General features: G+C 35.6%; 1 protein-coding gene across 1 annotated transcript; it reads left to right on the top strand.

Annotated features, from left to right (window-relative positions):
• The first annotated feature begins 2,399 nt into the window (after positions 1-2,399).
• On the top strand, positions 2,400-20,797 carry LOC125870435 (uncharacterized). Its single transcript, XM_049550872.1, has 20 exons — positions 2,400-2,533; positions 2,702-2,814; positions 2,893-2,968; positions 3,039-3,181; positions 3,745-3,831; positions 6,645-6,728; positions 7,512-7,719; positions 8,203-8,288; positions 8,466-8,697; positions 8,796-8,919; positions 12,855-12,991; positions 13,830-13,938; positions 14,186-14,228; positions 14,382-14,553; positions 18,481-18,551; positions 18,715-18,808; positions 19,312-19,521; positions 19,600-19,806; positions 19,942-20,349; positions 20,434-20,797. The coding sequence occupies exons 1-20, from the start codon at positions 2,510-2,512 to the stop codon at positions 20,557-20,559; spliced, it is 2,754 nt and encodes a 917-aa protein (XP_049406829.1). The 5' UTR covers positions 2,400-2,509; the 3' UTR covers positions 20,560-20,797.
• Positions 20,798-21,891: the final 1,094 nt, after the last annotated feature.

The following is a 21,891-nucleotide window of genomic DNA, read 5'->3' as shown; positions in this document are numbered from 1 at the left end:
TATATATATATATTATATTTATTTCTACTATATAATAAAAGGGGTTTTATTATGATATTATATATTATATAAACTCCCTTTTATTATATAGTAGAAAAATAAATATACATTATATATATTATATAGTAGAAAAAATGATTTATTATATTATATATTATATAGGGAGTTTATGGTGGGACACATAGAATGTCCCATAAACTCCCTCTTATATAATAGTAGAATTACAATTACAAAATTAACCCTTTTAAAATGTCTTTAAAATATTTTAAGTTGTTAATTATTATTATTTATAATACTTTTTTGGTAATTTTAAAATGATAAATGTTATTTTTTCTATCCCAATATATGTGACCCGGATAGAATTTTAAGAGTGACCCTATTTTACTATATATCCTTTAAATATGAAATATTTTAAGTCATTTGTAAATGATTTATTATATTATATTATTATATATTATATAAACTCCCTTATAGTAGAAAAATAAATATATATTATATAGTAGAAAAAATGATTTATTATATTATATATTATATATTATATAGGGAGTTTATGATTGGACATCACAATATCCCATCATAAACTCCCTCTTATATAATAAGAGAATATATGTGACCCGGATAGAATTTTAAGAGTGACCCTATTTTATTATATATCCTTTAAATATGAAATTTTTTAAGTCATTTGTAAATGATTTATTATATTATATTATTATATATTATATAAACTCCCTTATAGTAGAAAAATAAATATATATTATATAGTAGAAAAAATGATTTATTATATTATATATTATATATTATATAGGGAGTTTATGATTGGACATCACAATGTCCCATCATAAACTCCCTCTTATATAATAAGAGAATATAAGAGAAAATATAATTTATTCAAACTTAAAATTTAAAGTTATTTAATCAAACATCAATTAAAAACTAACTTTGAAATGAATATTGGGTCCGTGCACTGCAAAGGCTCTTTGTCACTAGAATGAGCTTAAATGACAGATTCCCGAAATTCACTGCGTATGTATGTACTCCCACCCAAGATTTGAAGGCATTGGTAAAAAATAGGGAAAAAACATAAATTTTTTCTTGAACTTGTATCGAAAAGTCAGTTACATACTTAAATTATTATGACGACCTATTACACACCTATTCTCGTTCAAAGTGATATTAATACCCCATAATGTGACATGACAAAGAGAGTGTCTTCACCTTCCTTAAGGTGCGTGAGAAGAAAAAAATATATGTTAGAATGACAAATTTGAACACATGACCCTATTTTATTGATCATTATATAATTATGTATTATAATTTTTAATATATTAATTATTTCAATTTTCTTTCTTTTTTAATCTTTTTATTGGTGACCCCAATTTCTTTAAAGCATTTACATTTTTCTTAATTTTGAGTTCTTCTTCTTCTTCTTAAGGAATCACAACATTTGTTACCATTGATTGTTTGATGAAAGGACATCTAACACTCTACCTTAAAGAAGAACTCTAAAAAGAAATAGAAAGGAATGGAGAACATGGTGACTTCCAAAGAAAAGTTAATAATTTTCAACTTAAAATTTATGATTTTCCATTCGAACTCTCCGAAGGATTCACCGGAGAAGATTACCAAAAAATAATCACGAGAAAAATAATGATTTCTATTGAAAATCTTATAACATTTAGACATAAAATTTATGATTATATTGCCTAAATTTATCAAAAATTCATCGAAGAAAATGATTTCTCCATCTTTGTCTTCTCTATTCTTGCCGGAGCACTACCTACAACCACCACAATATCATTTTTATGTCTCAAATCATCAATAGCATATTTGATTAATCATTACACACAAAGAATACTAATGAAATGCTTGATTTACATACTAGTTATCAAGATTTTAAAAGAATTTTACAGATCTGAAAATTTTATTTGTTCCACCGGCAATAATGGTGTTGCCCATATCCTATTGCCGCCGCCAATATCTCTTAACTTCATAATTGACTTACTGACTCCTATTATCTCTTTAAATTTTTATTTTTTCCTTCAATTTGTGAACAATGGAGAAGAAGAAGAAATATATTTTAAAAAGAAAAATGTATCGTGAGAGGAGGAAGATGCCCAAATCTTTATTCTTTTGTAAAAGTTTAAGATTATATCAAGACATAAAGGTTTTTAAAAATAAAAATAAATATTATTTATGTATGAAAATGCGTGTACAACACTTTTTTTTACACACAACTAAGATTGTCTTCGAAAGGGGGTATTAATATCACTTTGAACAAGATTAAGTGTGATAGGTCATCACAATAGTATGAGCGTGTAACTTATATTTCGGCACAAGTTTAGAGGGTAATTTATGTCTTTTCTCGTAAAAAGTAAAAAAAATGGCGCGAAAAGAGAAGGGCCCAAAGCTGGAAAAGTCGGAGGGACATATACCAAAACATTCACAATTACCTCTTTAGCCGTAAAGTAAAAACTCAGAGTGAGTTCACGGCGATTCGCTTCTCTCGATAATGGAAATGCAGTCTACTCTTAAGGTTTTCTTCAATTCTTCCCTTCATTAACCTATCTTTGATTTCTTGATTTTAGTTTAAAGTTTGATTTGATGTTTTGTTGTTCAACCCACAGCACATCTGCATGTGTTTAGTTTTGTTATTAGTATTTCTTCCTTGTTTTGATGGAATTTTCGTTTCCTATGGTTTTAGAAATATTTTGGGTACACAGAGTTTCGACCTTATCAAAAGGAAATCATAGAGAAGATTTTAGATGGAAAAGACTGTTTGGTTATAATGGCCACCGGCAGTGGCAAATCATTGTGGTAAGCGTCAACCTTTTTTGTCAATATTTAACGACTATTCACATGCGCTGAACATTTTGCTTGAATTGTTGGTTTAAGCTATCAGGTTCCCCCACTGATAACTGGAAAGGCTGCTGTAGTTATAAGTCCTCTCATCTCTTTGATGCAAGATCAGGTAAAATACTTTGTATTGCTCATAGCATAAACAAAATATATGTTCTGAAAAATATAATGTCCTGTTGTAGGTCATGGCATTAAAACATAGGGGCATTAAAGCTGACTATCTTTCAAGTGCTCAGACTGATCGTGGGGTGCAGTCCAATGCTGAGTTGGGTCACTATGATATTCTCTATATGACTCCAGAAAAGGCTTGTGCTCTTCCTACCAGGTGCGTAATCTGGAAAGACATATCTCTAAGTAAAAAAGCTCCTTGAATACCTACTTATGTATTCTTATTACTTCTGTAGCCTTGTCAAATATCCAGTGATTCAGATAATATATTTGCTGAAGAAATTCACCAAGATACATGATTTTTCTCTACAAGTTTTTTGTATACCTCACAGTAGATTACTTTCACTCCAGGTGTGAGTTTTCATATCAAGTTGTGGGCAAGTAGATTTTTCTGTGTAACTTGTTAGGCTCCAATATTTTTGATGGATGCCTTCAATTTCATCTTCACCAGTTGCATGATTCTTACTTCAGTGTTTAGATGTACCTATTTGGCTCATGTGGGAAATTACTGGAACTTTTCAGTAAACAGTTAGTAAAGGTTTCCACTGACTATTATTGAACTATTTTTGCTGTTGTTGCTTTTATTGTTTTCTGTCATCACTTATCAAGGTTTTCACTTGGAAATAATGATGTTTTTCAAGTTAAGAATCTTTAAGATGTATTTTCCAATGAGTTTAGCATCTTTAACTATACATATGCTTTTCGCAAAATGTGCTGCAGTTTCTGGTCAAGATTGTTGAAAGCAGGGATGTGTCTCTTGGCTGTTGATGAAGCACACTGCATCTCAGAATGGGGTCACGATTTCAGGTTAGGCCCTCTTAACACGTTATCCTAATATTTTGACATTTTGAATTGTTCATGGATTCTCTGGTCCATTTGGCAAGGATTTTAGTAGAAGTATTATTTAAGTATCTTGCCTGTCTATGGTTTGCCGCTTCAAAATAATTCTCAATTTAGAGATATGAATAGCAGTGGCTGAAGATAAATGAAGCTCAAGAAGATTATATTTTCTGAGCTGTACAGTTTTTCCTAGCTAATAAATGGAAACAATGGTAGTTAAAGACCTTGGTACCCAGTTTCGTTCTTGGTTAGATGTTCATTTTTTTCTCACCATCTGGAGAACCACTCTAGAGTATAATGATTTTATGAGAGGTAGAAATAATTCATAAAATTGGAAGTATAGTCCCCTAGAAATGAAGGTGAAGTGAGATAGGATGCAATTGCTGTACCTAAATGTAGACAATGCTAACACATAGACTCTGTTTGACAGGAGAACCAAATGATAGATGAAGAGTGAAGTTGTAATGCATAGCATTGAAATTTAATTACTTAAATTGCAGCAGCGTTGGTGGAGTGCTATGCGATGAAATGATACCTAGCAAAGTGAAAAATTACCATTTGATGAAATAGGGAATTACTACAATGGGTTAAAGATTAAGGAGGACTGGGCATAAAGAATATGAGAGTGTTTTGACATAAGTAAGGGTCCCTCCTGTGTTAAAAGACGGATACTAATTATTATCCAAAAATAGAAGCTTCCTAAAGAAGTGTCTTTGGGGGTTCAGTAAATAGGGGAAATTCCTTGTGGATATGTTTGGTAAAGAAATAAGGAACACTAGGGGAATGTTGTACCAAAGCAGTGGCAAGAACTTATAGGTGGGTTACTGGAAAAATCATATGGTCATGTCACAAGATTTTGAGAAAAGAGTGGATTTTAAAATTGGAAACGATAGAAGAATATATGTTTTTCTTTTTTTATCAGTAAAAGTAACATTTATATAAAGGTACCAACAAGAAGCAATTGCTGTGTGGATAGATGACAGAAGAAATATCCTTCTTTCTTGACAACTGGATAGAGCAGATCCCCAGGAAGAAGCAATTTCCTCAGCTTTATAGTAATACAAATTTATCTCAGTGCAATGTAAAGGGATAGGATGTGAGTTTGAGAAGAAACTTGAACTACTGGGTGCTTGAAAGTAGCAGTCTTTTAAGACTCTAGAATAGAGCGAGATTCTGGGGTGGAAGGCACAAGGATAGTGGATGTTTACTGTTACGACATGCAGCCTAGCTCTTACAAAAAGGGATGGACAGTACAATGCAACAAAGCGGAGGAAGTTCTGGAAATCTGAAACATCTTTTGAAAGTGACCTGTTTCTCTTGGATGGTGTCTCATCATGCGTGCTTGTCTCAAGAGAACCTCCAGAAGAGATAAGTTCAGCTATGAAATCGATGGGATCTATTTGGAGGAGAGATCGAAAGAAGTAACCATGTATGTTTGCACTGCTCTACAGCAAGATAACTATGGTCCTTTTTCCTAAACGCACCGGGGATGACTTGAATTATGCCTGGAACAACACCAGAGGAAAGATTGCTTTTGTTTTGAGAAAGAGAACTGATAGATTGCCAAGGCAAAAAAGGTTAGGGTAAAGTCTGGAAGATAATATGTAACACCATTCGTCTATGCGTTTGGGTGGACAATGTGGAAAAAGCGAAACAGAGGTGTTCTGAAGGAAGTGCTAACTCCATGCTGAAGATCAGGACCTACTGTATTTTTTTGTTGTATAAAGGAATATGTACAGTAGGCTGAAAACTGATAGTTTTTATTGGTTCCTTTCACTGAAGACTATTCTAATGGTGTACTTTTGTTTTCTCACATCTTAGTGCTGTTGTATGAAATTTCTCTGTACTGTTTGAAAGAGATTACCTAATCGCAAGGCAAGGCCTAGAAATTTTATTTTTATTTTTTTTGGATGACAAGGGAAACCCGCAGCCGCTACCGGGTGCGCACAAGGTAAAACCCCCGCTCCTATGCAATAGCTCGCAAACCACATAGGAGAGGTAACCCGCACTAGGCAAGCCCGGTGCGGCGAGCTTGACCCAGGAGGCAAACCCCTTGCTTTAGCTGGCAAGGGGTTTCGAACTTGAGACCTCCAACATGGAAGTCTCAAGCCCAAACCCCTGGGCCATCCCGAAGGGTTATAGAATGGTTTTGAGACCAACAATGTTATGTGGCAGTAAATGTTGAACCTTCTAACACCCAGTATAGAATGGTTTTGAGACCAACAATGTTATGTGGTAGTAAATGTTGAACCTTTTAAGACCCAACTCGTTCACATTGTGAATATTGCGAAAATGAATGTTAAGACAGATATATGGTTGTATAAGATCAGAAAACTTGAAATGATTCAACTGTCTGAGGGTGCAAGTGGCACTCATAGTAATTAAGGTTATAAATTTGCACTGATCAGTGGACCTAAATTCCTTGAAGTGCATTGAAGTAGATTTAGAATTAACGTATCTTTATCTTTGGTTCATGGAGCTCTAGGTTGAAAGTTTCTTCAGATGAATATTATTTTCTACAGCATGAAAACTAAAGATGTTATTTATAGTGGATCTATAGCATTATTCCATCAAGATATTTTTGTTCTTTCTTGTAGCACGATTCTACTTCTGCCTTGTCAGGCATGGTTCTTCATTATGCCTTTGCTCTTCGAATTCTATATTGCTTGGACAATTTAGTCGTCTCTTGCAGTATTAACCTACTTCTATCTTAATAATATTTCTTTGCCCTTTTACGGTTTTACCTATTGTCTAAAGAAAGTTGCTTTTCTCCTTTGCAGGGTTGAGTATAAGCAGTTGGACAAGCTGCGTAATGTTCTTTTGAATGTTCCATTTGTTGGCTTGACAGCAACTGCTACAGAAAAGTAAATACTTTTTCAAGTTCTGTAACTTTTTTTCTCTGACTTTTCTTTTCCATAACTTCCCCAATTTCTTCTTTTCTTTTGATTTTGGGGTCATGTTCTGCTTCAGAAACAAGGTGGACAGGATATCTAATTGGATGTAGTTTCTTTCTCAGCAATCTTATTCCATCTCATAATTTTCTTACCTTGCTGCTTTTTAGTGTCTGGACCACACAGTAGACTTTCTACCAAACGCTATTTTATATTTTAATTTCTACTGTTTGGTTGGGTCTGCAGTGTTTGATGTAATCTACAACTGTACTTGAGGGAAGTTTACTAAGGTGAATTGGCTGTTTCCCAGTAATACAAGGAAAATTTATATCCAAGCTCAACTGTCAGCTAGCTTTACTTTGAAATCAGCCTTAACTATACCACCTTACCTCGCTTCTCTTGTATCTAACAGTCTATTTTATTGTGTTAACTTCTGCCGTCTCTGGACTGTTAGTCCTAATTTTCAAGCATTGTTGCTGTAGTAGGCTTCTGTTGTGAGTTAAGCTGGATCAGGTTTATGCTATCTATGCTTTTGGTTAAACTACTCACAACTTCTAATCACTGTCAAGTATTTATTGCGTCTCTCATAGCATGAGGTGTCATTTACCGGGTAATAAAAATATTGAACTTGCACTATAGCTTTGTTGGACCAGTATATATAAGCTGACACACCACTTTGTATTTCTTAGTTTTTCTTCTCTTCATTTAGCTCGTAGAAGCTTTGGATGAATAATCATTTCTTTTCTTAATTTTCAGAGTTCGGAGTGACATTATCAACTCCTTGCTGATGAAAGACCATCATGTTGCTATTGGCTCATTTGATCGCAAAAATCTTTTTTACGGAGTCAAATCTTTTAGTCGTAGTTCTCAATTTGTTGATCAGCTGGTGGAGGAGATCTCTAAATATGTAGATAATGCGAATTCAACAATAGTATATTGTACAACTGTCAAAGACACTGAAGAGGTCACATTTCATCTCTGCCATGATAAAACTATGATTTCTGTTTTGCCAACTTGGGACATTCATAGCATTCTAGTATGATATGTTTCCAGTGTAGTGCTTTGATTACATCTCTTAATGAGTAGAAATGTTGAAAGTATTAGTCTTCAATGTCTTCCTTTTTTCAAGGTTTGTGGTTAGATGCATGAAATTTGGCTTGCTTGGCACTTACAGTTTGTTTCAGTTGAGAAAATGCTGAATGTTTTTCTCCTCATAGTAGTTCCATTTATTCTTTACTCTGTTTCTCCATCTGCTAGCTCTGCTAGGTTCTGATAGAGTTCATGATTTCAACAGACTGTTGATCCTTCTTGTTGCAATATAGTATCAAGTCGTTGGATCTGTTGCTGTTCTCATGATATCATAACAGTGCATGATGCTTTACTAGTGACTCAATGCTGCTATGACCTAGTGACTTGGCTTATAATACCATTATCATGGTTTTTGTAGATCTTCAAATCACTTCTTGAGGCAGGAATCAAAGCTGGAATCTACCATGGTCAAATGGCTAATAAAGCACGTGAGGAGGCTCATAGGTTTCATCATTCTTCATTCAGCACTTTTGCTTTTGAAGCTAGTATGGGCGATTAATTGGCCTTCCTAAGTCTACCACAGAAACCAATTATCTGCTTTCTTTAGCTATTCTTATTTGTTTTCCTGGAGTCATTAGTGTTTGGTCATGGGTGAAGTATAGGCTACAATTCTTATTGCAGGTCATTTATCAGAGATGAATTCTATGTCATGGTTGCAACTGTTGCTTTTGGCATGGGTATAGATAAACCAAACGTAAGGTATGTGATACACTACGGCTGTCCAAAGAGTCTGGAGTCTTACTACCAGGAAAGTGGACGATGCGGCAGAGATGGCGTTCCTTCAGCTTGCTGGCTTTACTACACAAGAAGTGACTTTGGAAAAGCTGATTTCTACTCTGCAGAAGCTCGTTCAGTATGTTACTCTATCATCCCTGTTCAAAAGGACCGTATTCTTGCATTTGTCTCTTTACCTCTATTATACATCCTGGTATACTTGTGACTTATGGGCAGGCATCTCAAAAAAAAGCTATTATGGAAGCATTTTCTGCTGCACAACATTACTGCATGCTGTCAACTTGTAGAAGAAAATATTTGTTGGATTACTTTGCAGATGAGTATGCCCATGATGATTGTGGTATTATCTCTATAGAATCTCTTCTCTCCTGGGAACATTTGTCTTATCTTTTCTAGATGTTTCTGTTTGATTTCACTTTTTAGTTCCATTATTATTTGTTACCAACAAAAGATCTAGAGTAGTTATCTGTTAGTGACATGTCTTATACATGAAGGTCCGAGAAAAGTAAAAAAATGGCTAGAGAGACTCCCAGGTCTCTCTAGAGGGAAGAAGACTAAACTTTCATTCAAACAAGGAGGCTCTGGATTGGATGACTGTCTTTAAAGGGGGGATGCAAGAGAGTGGACAATGAGTTTAAACCCATTTTCAAACAATCAAAGCATCAGTTACTGGCAAGGACGGAGTATCTCTGAACCTGTTTGATTGGGACTTTTGAGAAGAAGATGAGATCATTAGAGCTAGTTACTGACTGAGCAGTGGAGGCTTGGAAGGGTCATCAGGGTTGAAAATGTCACCTATGGAGGATGACACATTTTTGTATCAATTTGCTTTTGAGGCAGAAGTTATGCGTGTTCTGGGTAAGTTTGTGAGATGGATGGGCGATAACTATTTGATTGGAAAGATGGGAGATAAAAAGATGTGAAGAACAAAAAGAAAGGAAGATGTCATGGTCATAAATGTTGCCGGAATGCCGACAGTTGTGGTATTACTATTATGAATTGTTCAAAAAAGCTGGGAATATATGTGGAGGTTTCATTGATCTTTACTATAATCAAGCGGATAATGGTAGAGTAAAGGTGTATGTTAGAGTGGGGAGGGGGGGGGGGGGGGAGAAGATTTAGTGTCTATGGTAGTGAAGAGGGGTGATTTTATTTAAGGGTTTGGTTAACACTAAAATTTAACCTTCAAAGTCTGGCGCAGAAAAGTGTAAGAGAAGGAATGAGGGAGGAGAAGAGAGCGGGGGAGGAGGTAAAAAGACCTGGGATTATGGGGGCAAAAGTTCCTGGTAGAGAAAAATGGTGAAATGGCAGTAAATGGGTAAAATTAACATGCTGGATGATGAGGGGTCCAAATTTGTCAAGACTACAAAGAGAAGCGAGAGAATGATAAGACCTATATGCCCTTGGGTTAGTGGACCGGTTTGGCGGAGGAATATAGACCAATTCATCAATCCACTTTGTTTAGTAAGGTTAAATTATGAAGGACTGACTACCAACAAGCTTGAATAAAGGGGCCACTCAAAATAGGAATAGTCGATGCAAATCTCTTGTTTCGATGCTAGTAACTGGTCAAAATTCAATGAAAAGGCTATCTCCTTGCTCAGAATCGTCTCACAAGCTCAATACTAGGGCAATGGTACTTTTATAGGGGAAAGAGAGTGAAAAAGAAACTTAATTGATTCTCTGACCTTTTTGTTGCATTGGTTGGTTGGAATAGCGATCCAAGCACACTTTGAATCCTCAAGCGTGGGATGGGTGGGGGTTGGAATAGACTGAGTAAAGGTTAGAACCACATAAAGCGTGTGGACAAGGTTTGTTCGACTTCAAGTTTAGTTAGATCTTCTCCAGCGAGATCAACGATGATTATGACGAATTGTTTTCTTTCTAGTTTAGGATTAATGCCCCCATGGTATGGGTAGTGAGAGATCCTTCGTTTTCAAAGTCGATGTTGTCTCCGACACCTCTACAACAGTGTTGTAGGCGATGGAAGAGGGGAGTAGGGGGGAAGATATAATAAATGTTGATGGATAGTAAGATCATTAGTTGGAATGTGAGAAGACTGAATGACCATAGTAAAGGGCCATCATGAAGGAAAAGATTAGAGCATGGTGGACAAACTTAATTTGTTTTAAGAGACAAAAATAAAGATGGTTTCAGGTAGTATTGTGAGAAGCATTAAGGCGGTGGGGGGTAGGTGGGTAAAATATCAGCTCGAGGAAATGCTTGGGAGTCATGTAACTTTGGGATGAAAGGAAGAAAGAGAGGATGAAGATGAATAAAAATGAGTTTATGTTAGTGACAAGACTTAAGTATATCGGGAATGAGATAGTAAATGGGGTTTTGGGGAGTTTATGGCCCTGCATGGGAGGGGTCCAAGTTGGCTTTTTGGTAAGATGGTAGTTGGAATATTCCATGGGTACTAGGAAGAACCTTAACACCATTAGATTCCTGGAGGAGAGGGTGGCGTGTATGGTGGTATCTAGGGCAATGAAGGAGTTATAAGAGTTTATTGATAACTATTGTCTTAACTCTTACCTTAACAAGTCTTATAGATTCACTTGGGTCAGGTTGGAGACTCAACTTCTAGATCGAGGCTCGATAGCTTTTTGGTGTCGACCTGATGAGAGGAGTTGGCTCCAAGTGTGATCCAAACTATCGTTCTGAGGTTGACATCGAATCACTCACCCATTTTGTTGGACAGAGGAGGAGGATGAAACATTAGAACTCCTATCAGATTTGATAACATGGACTTTGATGAAAACGTGGTGGGATGGTGGAACAACTACAAAGTGGTGGGGAATACGTCATTCAGGCTAGCTAAAAAGTTGAAGATGTTTAAAAACAATTAAAGATGTGGAACGAAAAGGTGTTTGGAAGGGTAGAGGTGAAAATGAGGGAAATCATGAATGAGGTGGGGAAATTATAGAGGTGGTGTAGGGGAAGGAGTTAAGGATATGGAGAGATAGGAAAAAGGGTTTGAAAAGGGACATAACCTTTTGGAGTTCGCCCAAGAAACTAGTTGGGGACGGAAGTTGAGGTGGTTGTTGTTGGAGGAAGGAGATCCAAATACAAACTTCTTTTACAGGGTAGCAATTGCAAATTTTCATAGATTTAAACAAGGTTTAAATGTGGGGGAGGATGAAGTAGAAGGAACCATTGTAGATTTTTATAGCTGTTTATTATTTTTATTTAAAGAAGAAGCAGTTTAGAGGCCTAATTTTTTTTTTTTGGGGGGGGGGGGGGGGGGGGCGGTTGGTGTTAAAAAAAAAGGGGGGGGGGAAAAGAGGGGGGTTGGGGGGGGGAGGGGGGGGGGGGGGGGGGGGGGGGGGGGGGGGGGGTGGCTATAGGGTTTAAACAAAATAGTGGAGGAAAAAAGAGATTGGTTGGAGAGGATAACTGAGGAAGAGGAGGCGAGGGTTGGCGTAGTGTTGTGCATGTGACAAAGCTCCAGGCTTGGATTGATTCACTTTGATTGATTCATTATCATCATTTTAAATAGAGAAAAAATATCGAGCATCAAAAACTAGAATTTTATTAGTCTAGTGGGAATCATATATAAGATTACTCCTAAGGTGCTTTCCAATAGACTATAGAGGGTCTTGGATGAGACCATATCTACTTTGTAGAATGTTTTCTTGGAGGCAAATATATACTTGATGCAGTTTTGGTGGCTAATGAAGTGGTTGATTTGAGAAAAATCAAGGAGTATCGGACAGTTTTGTGCAACCTGTTAGGAAGTAGTATCTTATTCCTTATTTCTTTTTGGTGCAGCCACAAGACTATGTATAGAAGATTGGGTGTCATTTTTTCTGTTTGTAGAAAACCATCCCTTTTCATAGGTTTTCTTCTTTTTGATATACTTGTTATATATGAGCATGTTTCTGCTTAACATTAATAAAATTTATAACCTTAGAAAAAAAAGGATGTCTTATTTATGTAATTGGGATCTTATAAAAGAGTTCAATGTATGTATCAACTTAAACTGCAAAGCATCTAGGAAACAGATTTGACTTGTCTGAATTCACATTTTTGAGGGTAAGAGCATTGTTGCATGAAATTAGTGTTTGTGTCTACAACATTGAAAAATTCCCGACATACTTTAAAGAAGAACAAGAACTGAATGATACAATAGCTATGTGCTTTGAAATGTTCTGGTGGGTAATGGTATGGACTTTTTGAATATACTGGTTGAAAGCATTCTGGGTTTCAACACTTGGGTATGAGGTACGGACAATTACTTAAAGAGAGTGAAACGAATCTCAATATGGTTTCCAGGAAACTGTGATATTTGCACTAGCTCAATGAAGGAAAAGGACTTGTCAAGAGAAGCATTTCTTCTTATGGCTTGTATTCAGTCATGTGGAGGCTGTTGGGGCTTGAATCTACCCATAGGAATTCTTCGTGGATCTCGAGTAAGCTATCATTGAAATCTTTAAATTGAGAATATGTTTGATTATTGTTTAACTAGGAGATGAATTCTTGAATACTATGTCTTCCCACTTGTAAGGCCTATTTTTGAGTGGAAAACATTAAAGAATCTAATATTTGGTTATGATGTCAGAGAAGTTTGTAATTGTATTGGCGTTTGTGAAGTGAAGATTGAAAAAAAACATTTGGAAGACACAAAATAATGATTTTTCAATTAAAAAAAATGATGCCTAATCAGTGACATATAATATAATCAAGTATTAACAACATTGATTTGAATTCTTTCAAACAGGAGAATTAATGTAGAGCCCCCCTGGTAGAGATTATAGCTTGCATCCTTGAACTGCAGTGTTTCCTCACTTTGCTCTTTCCCACCTGCCAAACAAAGTAGTTAACCAAAAGGGGTCCATCTATTTTAGAATTGACACGGTTAAAATGGAAAGTAGTCCGGACAAAAATTGGATGCAATATCATTATCTTTATGTAGAGATGTACTTACATGTTTTTGAAGCTTCTAATTTCAAATAATACAAACTCACAAAAAATGTAATTTTCGTTTTAGTGTAAATGTTTCCAGTTGATATCTGTATAGGCTAGATTAAGATGAGTTGGACTTTTTGTTTTAAGGTGTGTAAGGAAGCTCGTTACTCCTTTGTTAAGGGTCAGGTACTGAACTTGTGTCGCCATTGTTCATTTTGTCAAATATAAATCCTTATTGCATATTGTTGAAAGTTCAATAGTTTTCTGTTGAATTATTGGTTCATCCTTAGTTGACTGCCTAAAACACCAAGCTCCTTGTACTAACCCCTTCGGAAATGACAGTCCAAGAAAATTGTTGATGCTCAGTTTGACAAGCTTCCATTTCATGGTCTTGGGAAAGAATTATCTGCAAATTGGTGGAAGGGACTGGCTTACCAATTGATTTCACGTGGTATGTATGAGCAACACATTCATGCTTTTATATCAATAAATCTCAGTCCAACTTATCTCTGGTATTAGCTACATGAAGGTCCCTCTTTTCTATACTGGATAGAGGATCATAAGTTTCAATGTGTATATTCACTCAAGCAGTTCTTCTTTTCCTTGTGAGATAATGCTGAGTACTAAGTGTAAGGCCTTATGTTTTTCATTAACTTTAAATTACAAGGAATTTTAACAGAAAATTTGCCTTGTTGCAGATTATTTGGTAGAAACCTTCAAAGATATGTACAAAACTGTGAGGTAGATACTTCGCCAATGTCTTTTGACTTCTAGAATTTGTTTTAACATTTTCATAGACACGTCTGTCAATCATGGATCTTTTCTTTATCTCCTTCTTGACATCTTATTGTATATCTGCAAATGAATGAAACAATGTTAAAATTCATGCATCAGTGTCAGTGAAAAAGGATTGCAGTTTCTGAGATCTAGTAACCCTGATCATCAACCTCCACTGTTTTTGCCGGAGACTCCTGAAATGGATCTTGATGAGAAAAACATAGATACACCCAGTGAAACGAGTGAGATCAATGGTTTGGCTTTTAAGGAATTTGAAGGATTTTCACAAGTATGTGCTCTTTATATTTCCCTTTTTTTTCAGACAGCAGTTGTGTGATTCATATTATCCTTATTGTTGCGTCATAACTATTTCCTTTCTTCATATTAGTGTCTTCCAAATCCTGAAAAGACTTATATTATGGTTCTATCTAATATGCAATCTGCAGCAGAACCTCCTTGATGCAAGAGGGTTAGGATTCATCCGACCCCGCCTTGCCATAATGTGTGTTTATGGGTGTAAGAACTTTTTAATTATTTTTACTTTTGTAGCATAAACTGAATCTGCTTACTGGTTAAGGGGATTCATTCTCTTGGAGAGATGGGAGTTAGAGTTTAGATTCCCTATTTTTCCTTTTAAGGCCATTTTAAAAATAGATGATGAATTTATTGTCCCAGAAGTGCATGCTTTTTTACAATAGGAATTGGAGACAGTTAATTGGGGAGGACTCCTTATACCTCATTTAATTTAAATGTGTTTGGATTAAAAGCTTTTGAAGAGCTTTTGATGATCAAAGATGAATATGATTTAACTGGGTAAAACAATAGTGATGGTGGGCCAGTGTTATCAAAATGTGTTGTTCGTTTCGCCTCCCTTCGTGGGCGCTTCAGTGTCGCCATTCCTTGCCAATGAGCGTATCATGAATAGGCAACACTAAACAATTGACATTTCCCTTTATCATAATTTATTTTCCAATTTCTTTGTCCATATATATTTGTTATTTTTTATTATAATTACTAGTCATGGACTAACATATTTGTATTTTTACTCCATTTTTGCTTTTCTTCATTAAAGCACACATTTTATTTGTGCTTTGCACTTAAAAGCCCAATGGACCTTAGAGTGTTTTGGGGCTTTTTTGCTTTGATGACATAGTGGTGTCTTTATAATTAGTTTTACTAGTTGAATGGGTAATCCAAACAGAGTTTTTATTCTTTTAGGCACATTTTTGATTTAGAATAAGTGATTAAACCAAGATCTTAGTCTCATTTTTTTAAAGACCGTTTATACTTTATATATAATAAGTTTATTTTCACACACAATAAAAGTAATTTAGTTTATTTAACTTTTAGAGTTTATTTAATAGATTGAAAACTCAGTAGAGACAAAAAACACTAGGTGATTCTTCCCATCTGTCCTACCCTTGGTGGGCAGAGTGTCACGACCCAAAGTACACCCTAGACGTGACATGGCGAATAAGATCCCGAGAGACCCTAAACAAGCCACTTGACTTAAGCATGATGTAAAAGAAGTACAACAAGAGAGAATAAGTAACATAAGTCTCATATCATAAAAAGAATATGAACATAAAGTGCGGAATACTTAACTTTGTCTGACATACCCTTTCTAACATCATAACAGTGGTTGAGACGTAACCCATACACCATGTTCAAGTCGGAAACTAAAGACAATCAAAGCAATAAAGCATCAATGGTCTTATCCGCGGAGCATGAAGGACTCACCAATCCAATGTGCTAATAGAACAATCCAAGCTAGCCATGAGCGGGAGGAGGAACGTCAGACCCTATATTATGAGCCAATATAGGTACAAATATGCATTAGTACGATGATGCAGTAAGTATGGGGAAATGTATAAAAACATAGGCATGATAACATGAGGAGCTTAAACATGATATGCAAGACCGAGTAAAACGTGATAAAAGCCATTATAAAGAAATCATAAATCATGTACGAGGTCAATACATACTTAAAACCATTTGAGAAGGTTTCATAAAACCTTTGAAGAAAACATAGTTCATTTATGGAATATTTTCTATTAATCGACAATAAGACCATGTGAGCTATAACATGGAATCCGGTATGACCCTCACACAGAAAAAGAGAATCTACTTGCCAAGGTAGAATTCCGTCACATAAAGTGGATTCACTAGCTTAGGTCATTTAAGACAATCTAACGGGGGCATGTAGTTAAGGTACAAGGAGATTGCTTCTAGAGATCCAACCTCTACTAACAGGAGAGCCTCCATCTCAAAGTCCTCAGTGGTAAGTAAATCCCAATGGAATCAAATCATGCATAATAAGATTGAATGTCAACAATTGAATCATAATAAATAAGATCCATGGAGATTTGCATGAAACCCTAATGGAATTGGGTGAAATCAACTTGATAGATTGAGATTCTTTTGGAACCCAATGGATGAAAGGAGTCCATTGGTGAATACCCACATACCTTGATAATCAAAATCCTAAGAATACAAGGAGAATAAGACCTTGAAACCCTAGCTTCCACCTTGAGAGCTCTTGGGAGAATTTGGAGAAGAAGACTTGAGGGATTTTGGGATGATTGAGTGAATGAGAGGATTTTGACTTAGTCTTAGGAGTAAAAACGATTATAGGGGTAGTTATAGGGCCAAAACGACATAGATTAGGGGTTAATTGGGTAGGAAAAGACCAAGGCACCTTTAATTAAAAACAGTCGGAAGACCCTATGACTTCGACCTACGGTCAATAGGAACTTCTATGGACCGTCTTGGTCAGTAGAATCATTTAATGGGACTCAAAATCCTAGGCAACTTCAACGAAACCTTCCTACAGGTTGTACTCCTTTCTACGGTCCGTAGACCCCTTCCGTAGAGTCCAAATTGAAGTCGAAAATTTCACCAAGTCTAGATCACTTTTGCGGGTACATTCTACGATCCATATGCCAGACCACTATTTGTCAAATCCTCTCGTAGACCTAAGGTCTCAAATCAATTCTTTGAGTGACCCTACGGGTTCTTCCTACGGTCCGTAGACCACCCTATAATCCGTCCTATTCTTTCATAGGTTAACTTACTGGGACTTGACATCTTCCAAATCTCAAACCAAGACCTACGACTTCCTTCCTACGGAACGTAGGACTTCCTATGTTCCGTAGGTCGGACTCGTAGATCACTGCATCAGTGCCAAAAATGAAATTTTTCCTTTCCAATCTCAACTTCCAACTTCCGAGGTGTTACACAGAGTTACCTGTTGCTGATGGGAGGTGACATGTATTCCGTGGTATTAGTCGAGGTGCGCGAAAGCTGGCCTGGAAACCACAGTCATAAAAAAAAGAAAGTAAAATCCATTATGATTCAATGAAATGTTAAGTTTGTTAAAGCAACATGTTACAGTAAAAATGGTTTGAATTAAATAAGACTTAGTTAAGGTTATATTTTCCTTTAAGTTAATGGATTTGTTGTTAATCATTTTTGTATTTAGAGTTTATCCTATTAGAATTTTAGTTTATAATTCGCTTTTAAATTTATTGAAGAAATATTTCTCTTAAAATATTTTTTGAACTTTCAAAAATCAAGTTTTGACCTCTCAGTGCACTGAACTCGGAAAAAAGAGCCAATCAATCAAAACCTTTGCATTTGTTGAAGAGACAAAATCAGTTCGATTTAAAATTTGATTGTTCTAATTTAATTCAATAAAAGTGAACGCAATATGATATTGTTTTGTCCAATTATTTAAGAAGAATTGCGGCCTCCCACGTTATGAACCAAAAAGTAGAGTTGCGGGCTGATCTGCCTTTCAAGTCTATGTCTTCTCCATTGCCAGTTAGCACTTGGCTGAACCTGCGTACTTAATCCTACATATGCCACTGTATGCAGCAAAGACCTTAATAAATCCCTATAAATCTAAGTTCTCTGCCTCAAAGTTCTCTTGCTAATGCAAAATGGTAGAACTCATTATCAGACATCCTCAGCTAGCCTTAGTTGCTGGGATGTTCTGATATGCTTCATATACATCTCATCTGCTAACAGTCCTTCGTAATGCCTGAAACTCCTTTGAATCAGATTGGCGCTAGAACTTGAAACAATGTTATCAGACATTAAAAAAATGCATTTCCATAGTTTCACAGGCTACTCAAATGTTTGGCGTAATTTGGCTTCCATATTTGAATTTAGTGGTTCCCACACTAATAATACTTTTCCTTTGTGGATTATTCAGGCTGAAACTCAACTGTACAAAATACTTATAGAAGAGAGAATTAAGCTTGCCAGAGCTACTGGAACTGCTCCGTAAGTACATAATACAATACTTAGCACATTCTTGTGGAAATTTGGTTTGACAAATATCCGTATGATAATTGAATTACGAAGGATGCTACATCCATGTTATGACAGTATTTTCCCTGGATGCATAAAAGTGAGATACAAATTTATGTCTAGTTGTCACTTCCAGATATGCAGTCTGTGGTGACCAAACATTGAAAAGGATAAGCTTGACAAGGCCTTCTACAAAAGCAAGACTAGCAAATATAGATGGCGTAAACCAGGTATACTTAGTAGTTGGATACTGGTATCTAAATACTTGTAACTGTTGCCTTGCTAGTTGACACATACCAGAAACTCTTAAAGGCTCATGCAATTTCAGTGTAATGGGAAGTGTTGCATAGCGTGAGATAATCCTGGTAATTTAATCACCTTAAGGTGAATGTACCTTGTGATATTCATGTTATTCACTTGTCAAACTATGTAAGCTCCTTTCTATAGTTTTATGTCTTCATGCATCTTTATTTTCTGTGCTTAGATGCCTGCTTTTTGTGTTTGCTCTCTTCCCCCTTTGCACCCTATCAGGAGGTTGATCCATGATTCACCTTTCTGCTTTACTTTTGTTGCCATCTTTATTGCTGAAACCATGCAGAAAGGGAGTATCTTATGTTAAGATCTACTTTGGTTCCTGATTGTTTAGCGGATTCTACATCTGTTTCTTTTAGTGCATGTTACTTTTCTGTGACTGTTTGGTGTTGCTGGAGTTGATTTCTCAATTCTATTGCAGCATTTCATAAAACTGTATGGGGATAATTTTCTTCAAAGTATTAAGCGTCTATCAGAAGCTTGCAATCTTTCTTTGGATGGGGATCCAACCAGTCAAACCCCTGTTCCCAGTAAGACTGTCACAGTTCCAAGCAATAAAAAGTTAACACCAGCAAAATTTGAAGCATGGAAGATGTGGCATGAGGATGGTCTTACGTTCAAAGAAATTGCTGTGAGTCATGTTATTAGGATTTATTTGATGAAACTCCAGCTTGTCTGTTACAATTCTTACATATTCTTTTTCATATAGAATTTTCCCGGTAGAGCAGTAGCAATAAAGGAACAAACTGTGCTAGAGTATATATTCGAAGCTGCACGAGAGGGATGCAAAATGAATTGGACCAGGTTTTGTGAAGAGACTGGGCTGAAAAGAGAGACATTCTTAAGTATCCAGAATGCTGTCTCAAAAGTTGGTAGAGAAAAATTGAAGCCCATAAAAACCGAGTTACCAGAAGAGGTGAGGTCTATGTTGAAATCACTCATATGATAGATCGTTCAGTTGTTTGTAATTGTAGTGCATTCGTTATAGGTGACGTATGTGGGGTATCATGCCAATCATATTGTTAAAGCTAAATGTCTTCTTAACAAGCAGGTAAGTTATGGTCAGATAAAGGCATACTTGACGATGCAAGAGGCAGGAGTATCAGCTGAAGTATTTTCATCCAAATCCGAACAAAGTTGCAATGAAGATGAATGTTTGACTGAAATATCAGAAGTACTACAGAACTCTATTATTCCATCTGACATGCAAGGAGATGATGACATAGTTGAAGCACCTGGCATCACTGGTATAAATGGTGCTTCTCCTCCTGGAAAGACTGAAGGAGCAGAATCTCATCTCCTGACTGAGGAGATTAGGAAAGAAGCTGCATCCAGTGAAGGTGATTTTCTCATTCATAAAAAACGCCAGAGGGTCGAAGCAGCAGAAGGAGAAAGTTTTAGGGCTCTGGTTGCCACAGAAGAATCCATATTGAGCTGGCTCAAGAACTTTGATGATGGGGTAAGTAGTTGTCCTTGGCAGTGACATTGAAATGTTAAGTTTTCATATTACTTGTTGATAGGAGGACAATGTATAAATATGCAGGTTACCCTTTCTGATCTCTTGGAGCACTTCAATGGGTCCACCGAGAAATCTTTAGTGAATCTTCTTTGTTGTCTTGAAGGTGAGTTTTTGATATATAGGAAGAACAATCTATACAAGCTTTTGTAAACTTTCCATGTAATTAGACATTAATGGGTTCATATCTATTTCTCTGGTATTTGCCACCCCTTTCTACTCTGTTGTTTTTCGGATATATGATCCTCAGAAAAGCTTGAGTTTGTTAAATTGGGAAATGGTTTCTTTATTACCTAGTAAATTTCTATATAGTGGCTGGCTGGATGATTAAATTCACCTGCTAACTAGTTATCTAGTGCAGACATGTGATTGTTACAAGTTACATCAATCTCCATTTTACTTGTGATTAAAATCCTTAATCATTACAAACTCGTTTGTTCTGTTGGAATGTGTAAATACTGAAATGATGCTCTTCATCTGAAATTTATCTTTTCCTCATTTGGACTACCTAATCCTAATTAGCTCTATAAGCTTTCAACTGTTGGAAAACATTTTTTTAAATGCTGAAATTAATTTTTATATTTATTTGATCGTGGAAGGTTGGGTTTGTTATAATAAAGTTTCACTTTACAATATATTTTGCTGTTGACACAAATTTCATTTACCCTGTCATTACTTTATTCCTTTTTAAAAGGTACTTTTGTTGTGTTTTTCTTGATTTTTTTTTGCACTGTTTCTTTACATAATTCGGTTAAAATAGGGAAGGAATATCATAATTTGTATGCTTTTATGAAGAAATTTATAATTTACATATTCAAGACCCAATAAGATAAATTATCAAATTCTTCCAACACTTAAACTTTGGTTTGTTCTTGAGCTAAATAAATAAATATAGTATTTTTTAAGAATTGTCACCTAACATTTTTTTTTGAAGGGTGCTGGATAGTCATATTTTTTTTTAAAAAATCATTTGTTTTGAAAGAAAAATGCCAAGTTACTGAAAATTCTAAGTTAGGAGGTTTAATTGATCGAGTGAAAGGTATTAGACATTTCTTGAGTCACTAGACATAGTTGCTCACTTAATATTTGTTGGTACTTTAAATGCACAATTAAAAGGCAAGTACACAAGGTAATTGTCTTGAAATTATTTGTTTACAATGCAAACATAAACGTTTTGGACATTAATTCAGATTAGTGGTGACAAATGGGCAGGTTGAGTCAAGTTTAGGTGGGTTGAAAATGGGTCAACATAAAATGGGTAATAATTCAATCTGCTCATATTTGATATGGGTAAAAATGGTTTGGATAACAAATGAGATGGGTAAAATACATGTTTACTCATATACCCATATTTTTATGAGTAAATAGTCTTCTACTTAAGAATTCAACAAGGAGAAAATTATTTAGTCTTTTTTGGATGAAAAATGTTGAAAATATTTTATTTAGTTTTATGGTATGATAAAAGTAAAAAAAAATAAAAATCCT

Source organism: Solanum stenotomum, chromosome 7 (assembly GCF_019186545.1).
Source record: "Solanum stenotomum isolate F172 chromosome 7, ASM1918654v1, whole genome shotgun sequence".
Taxonomy (NCBI): Eukaryota; Viridiplantae; Streptophyta; class Magnoliopsida; order Solanales; family Solanaceae; genus Solanum; species Solanum stenotomum.
This window is presented reverse-complemented; position numbering and strand designations above follow the sequence as displayed.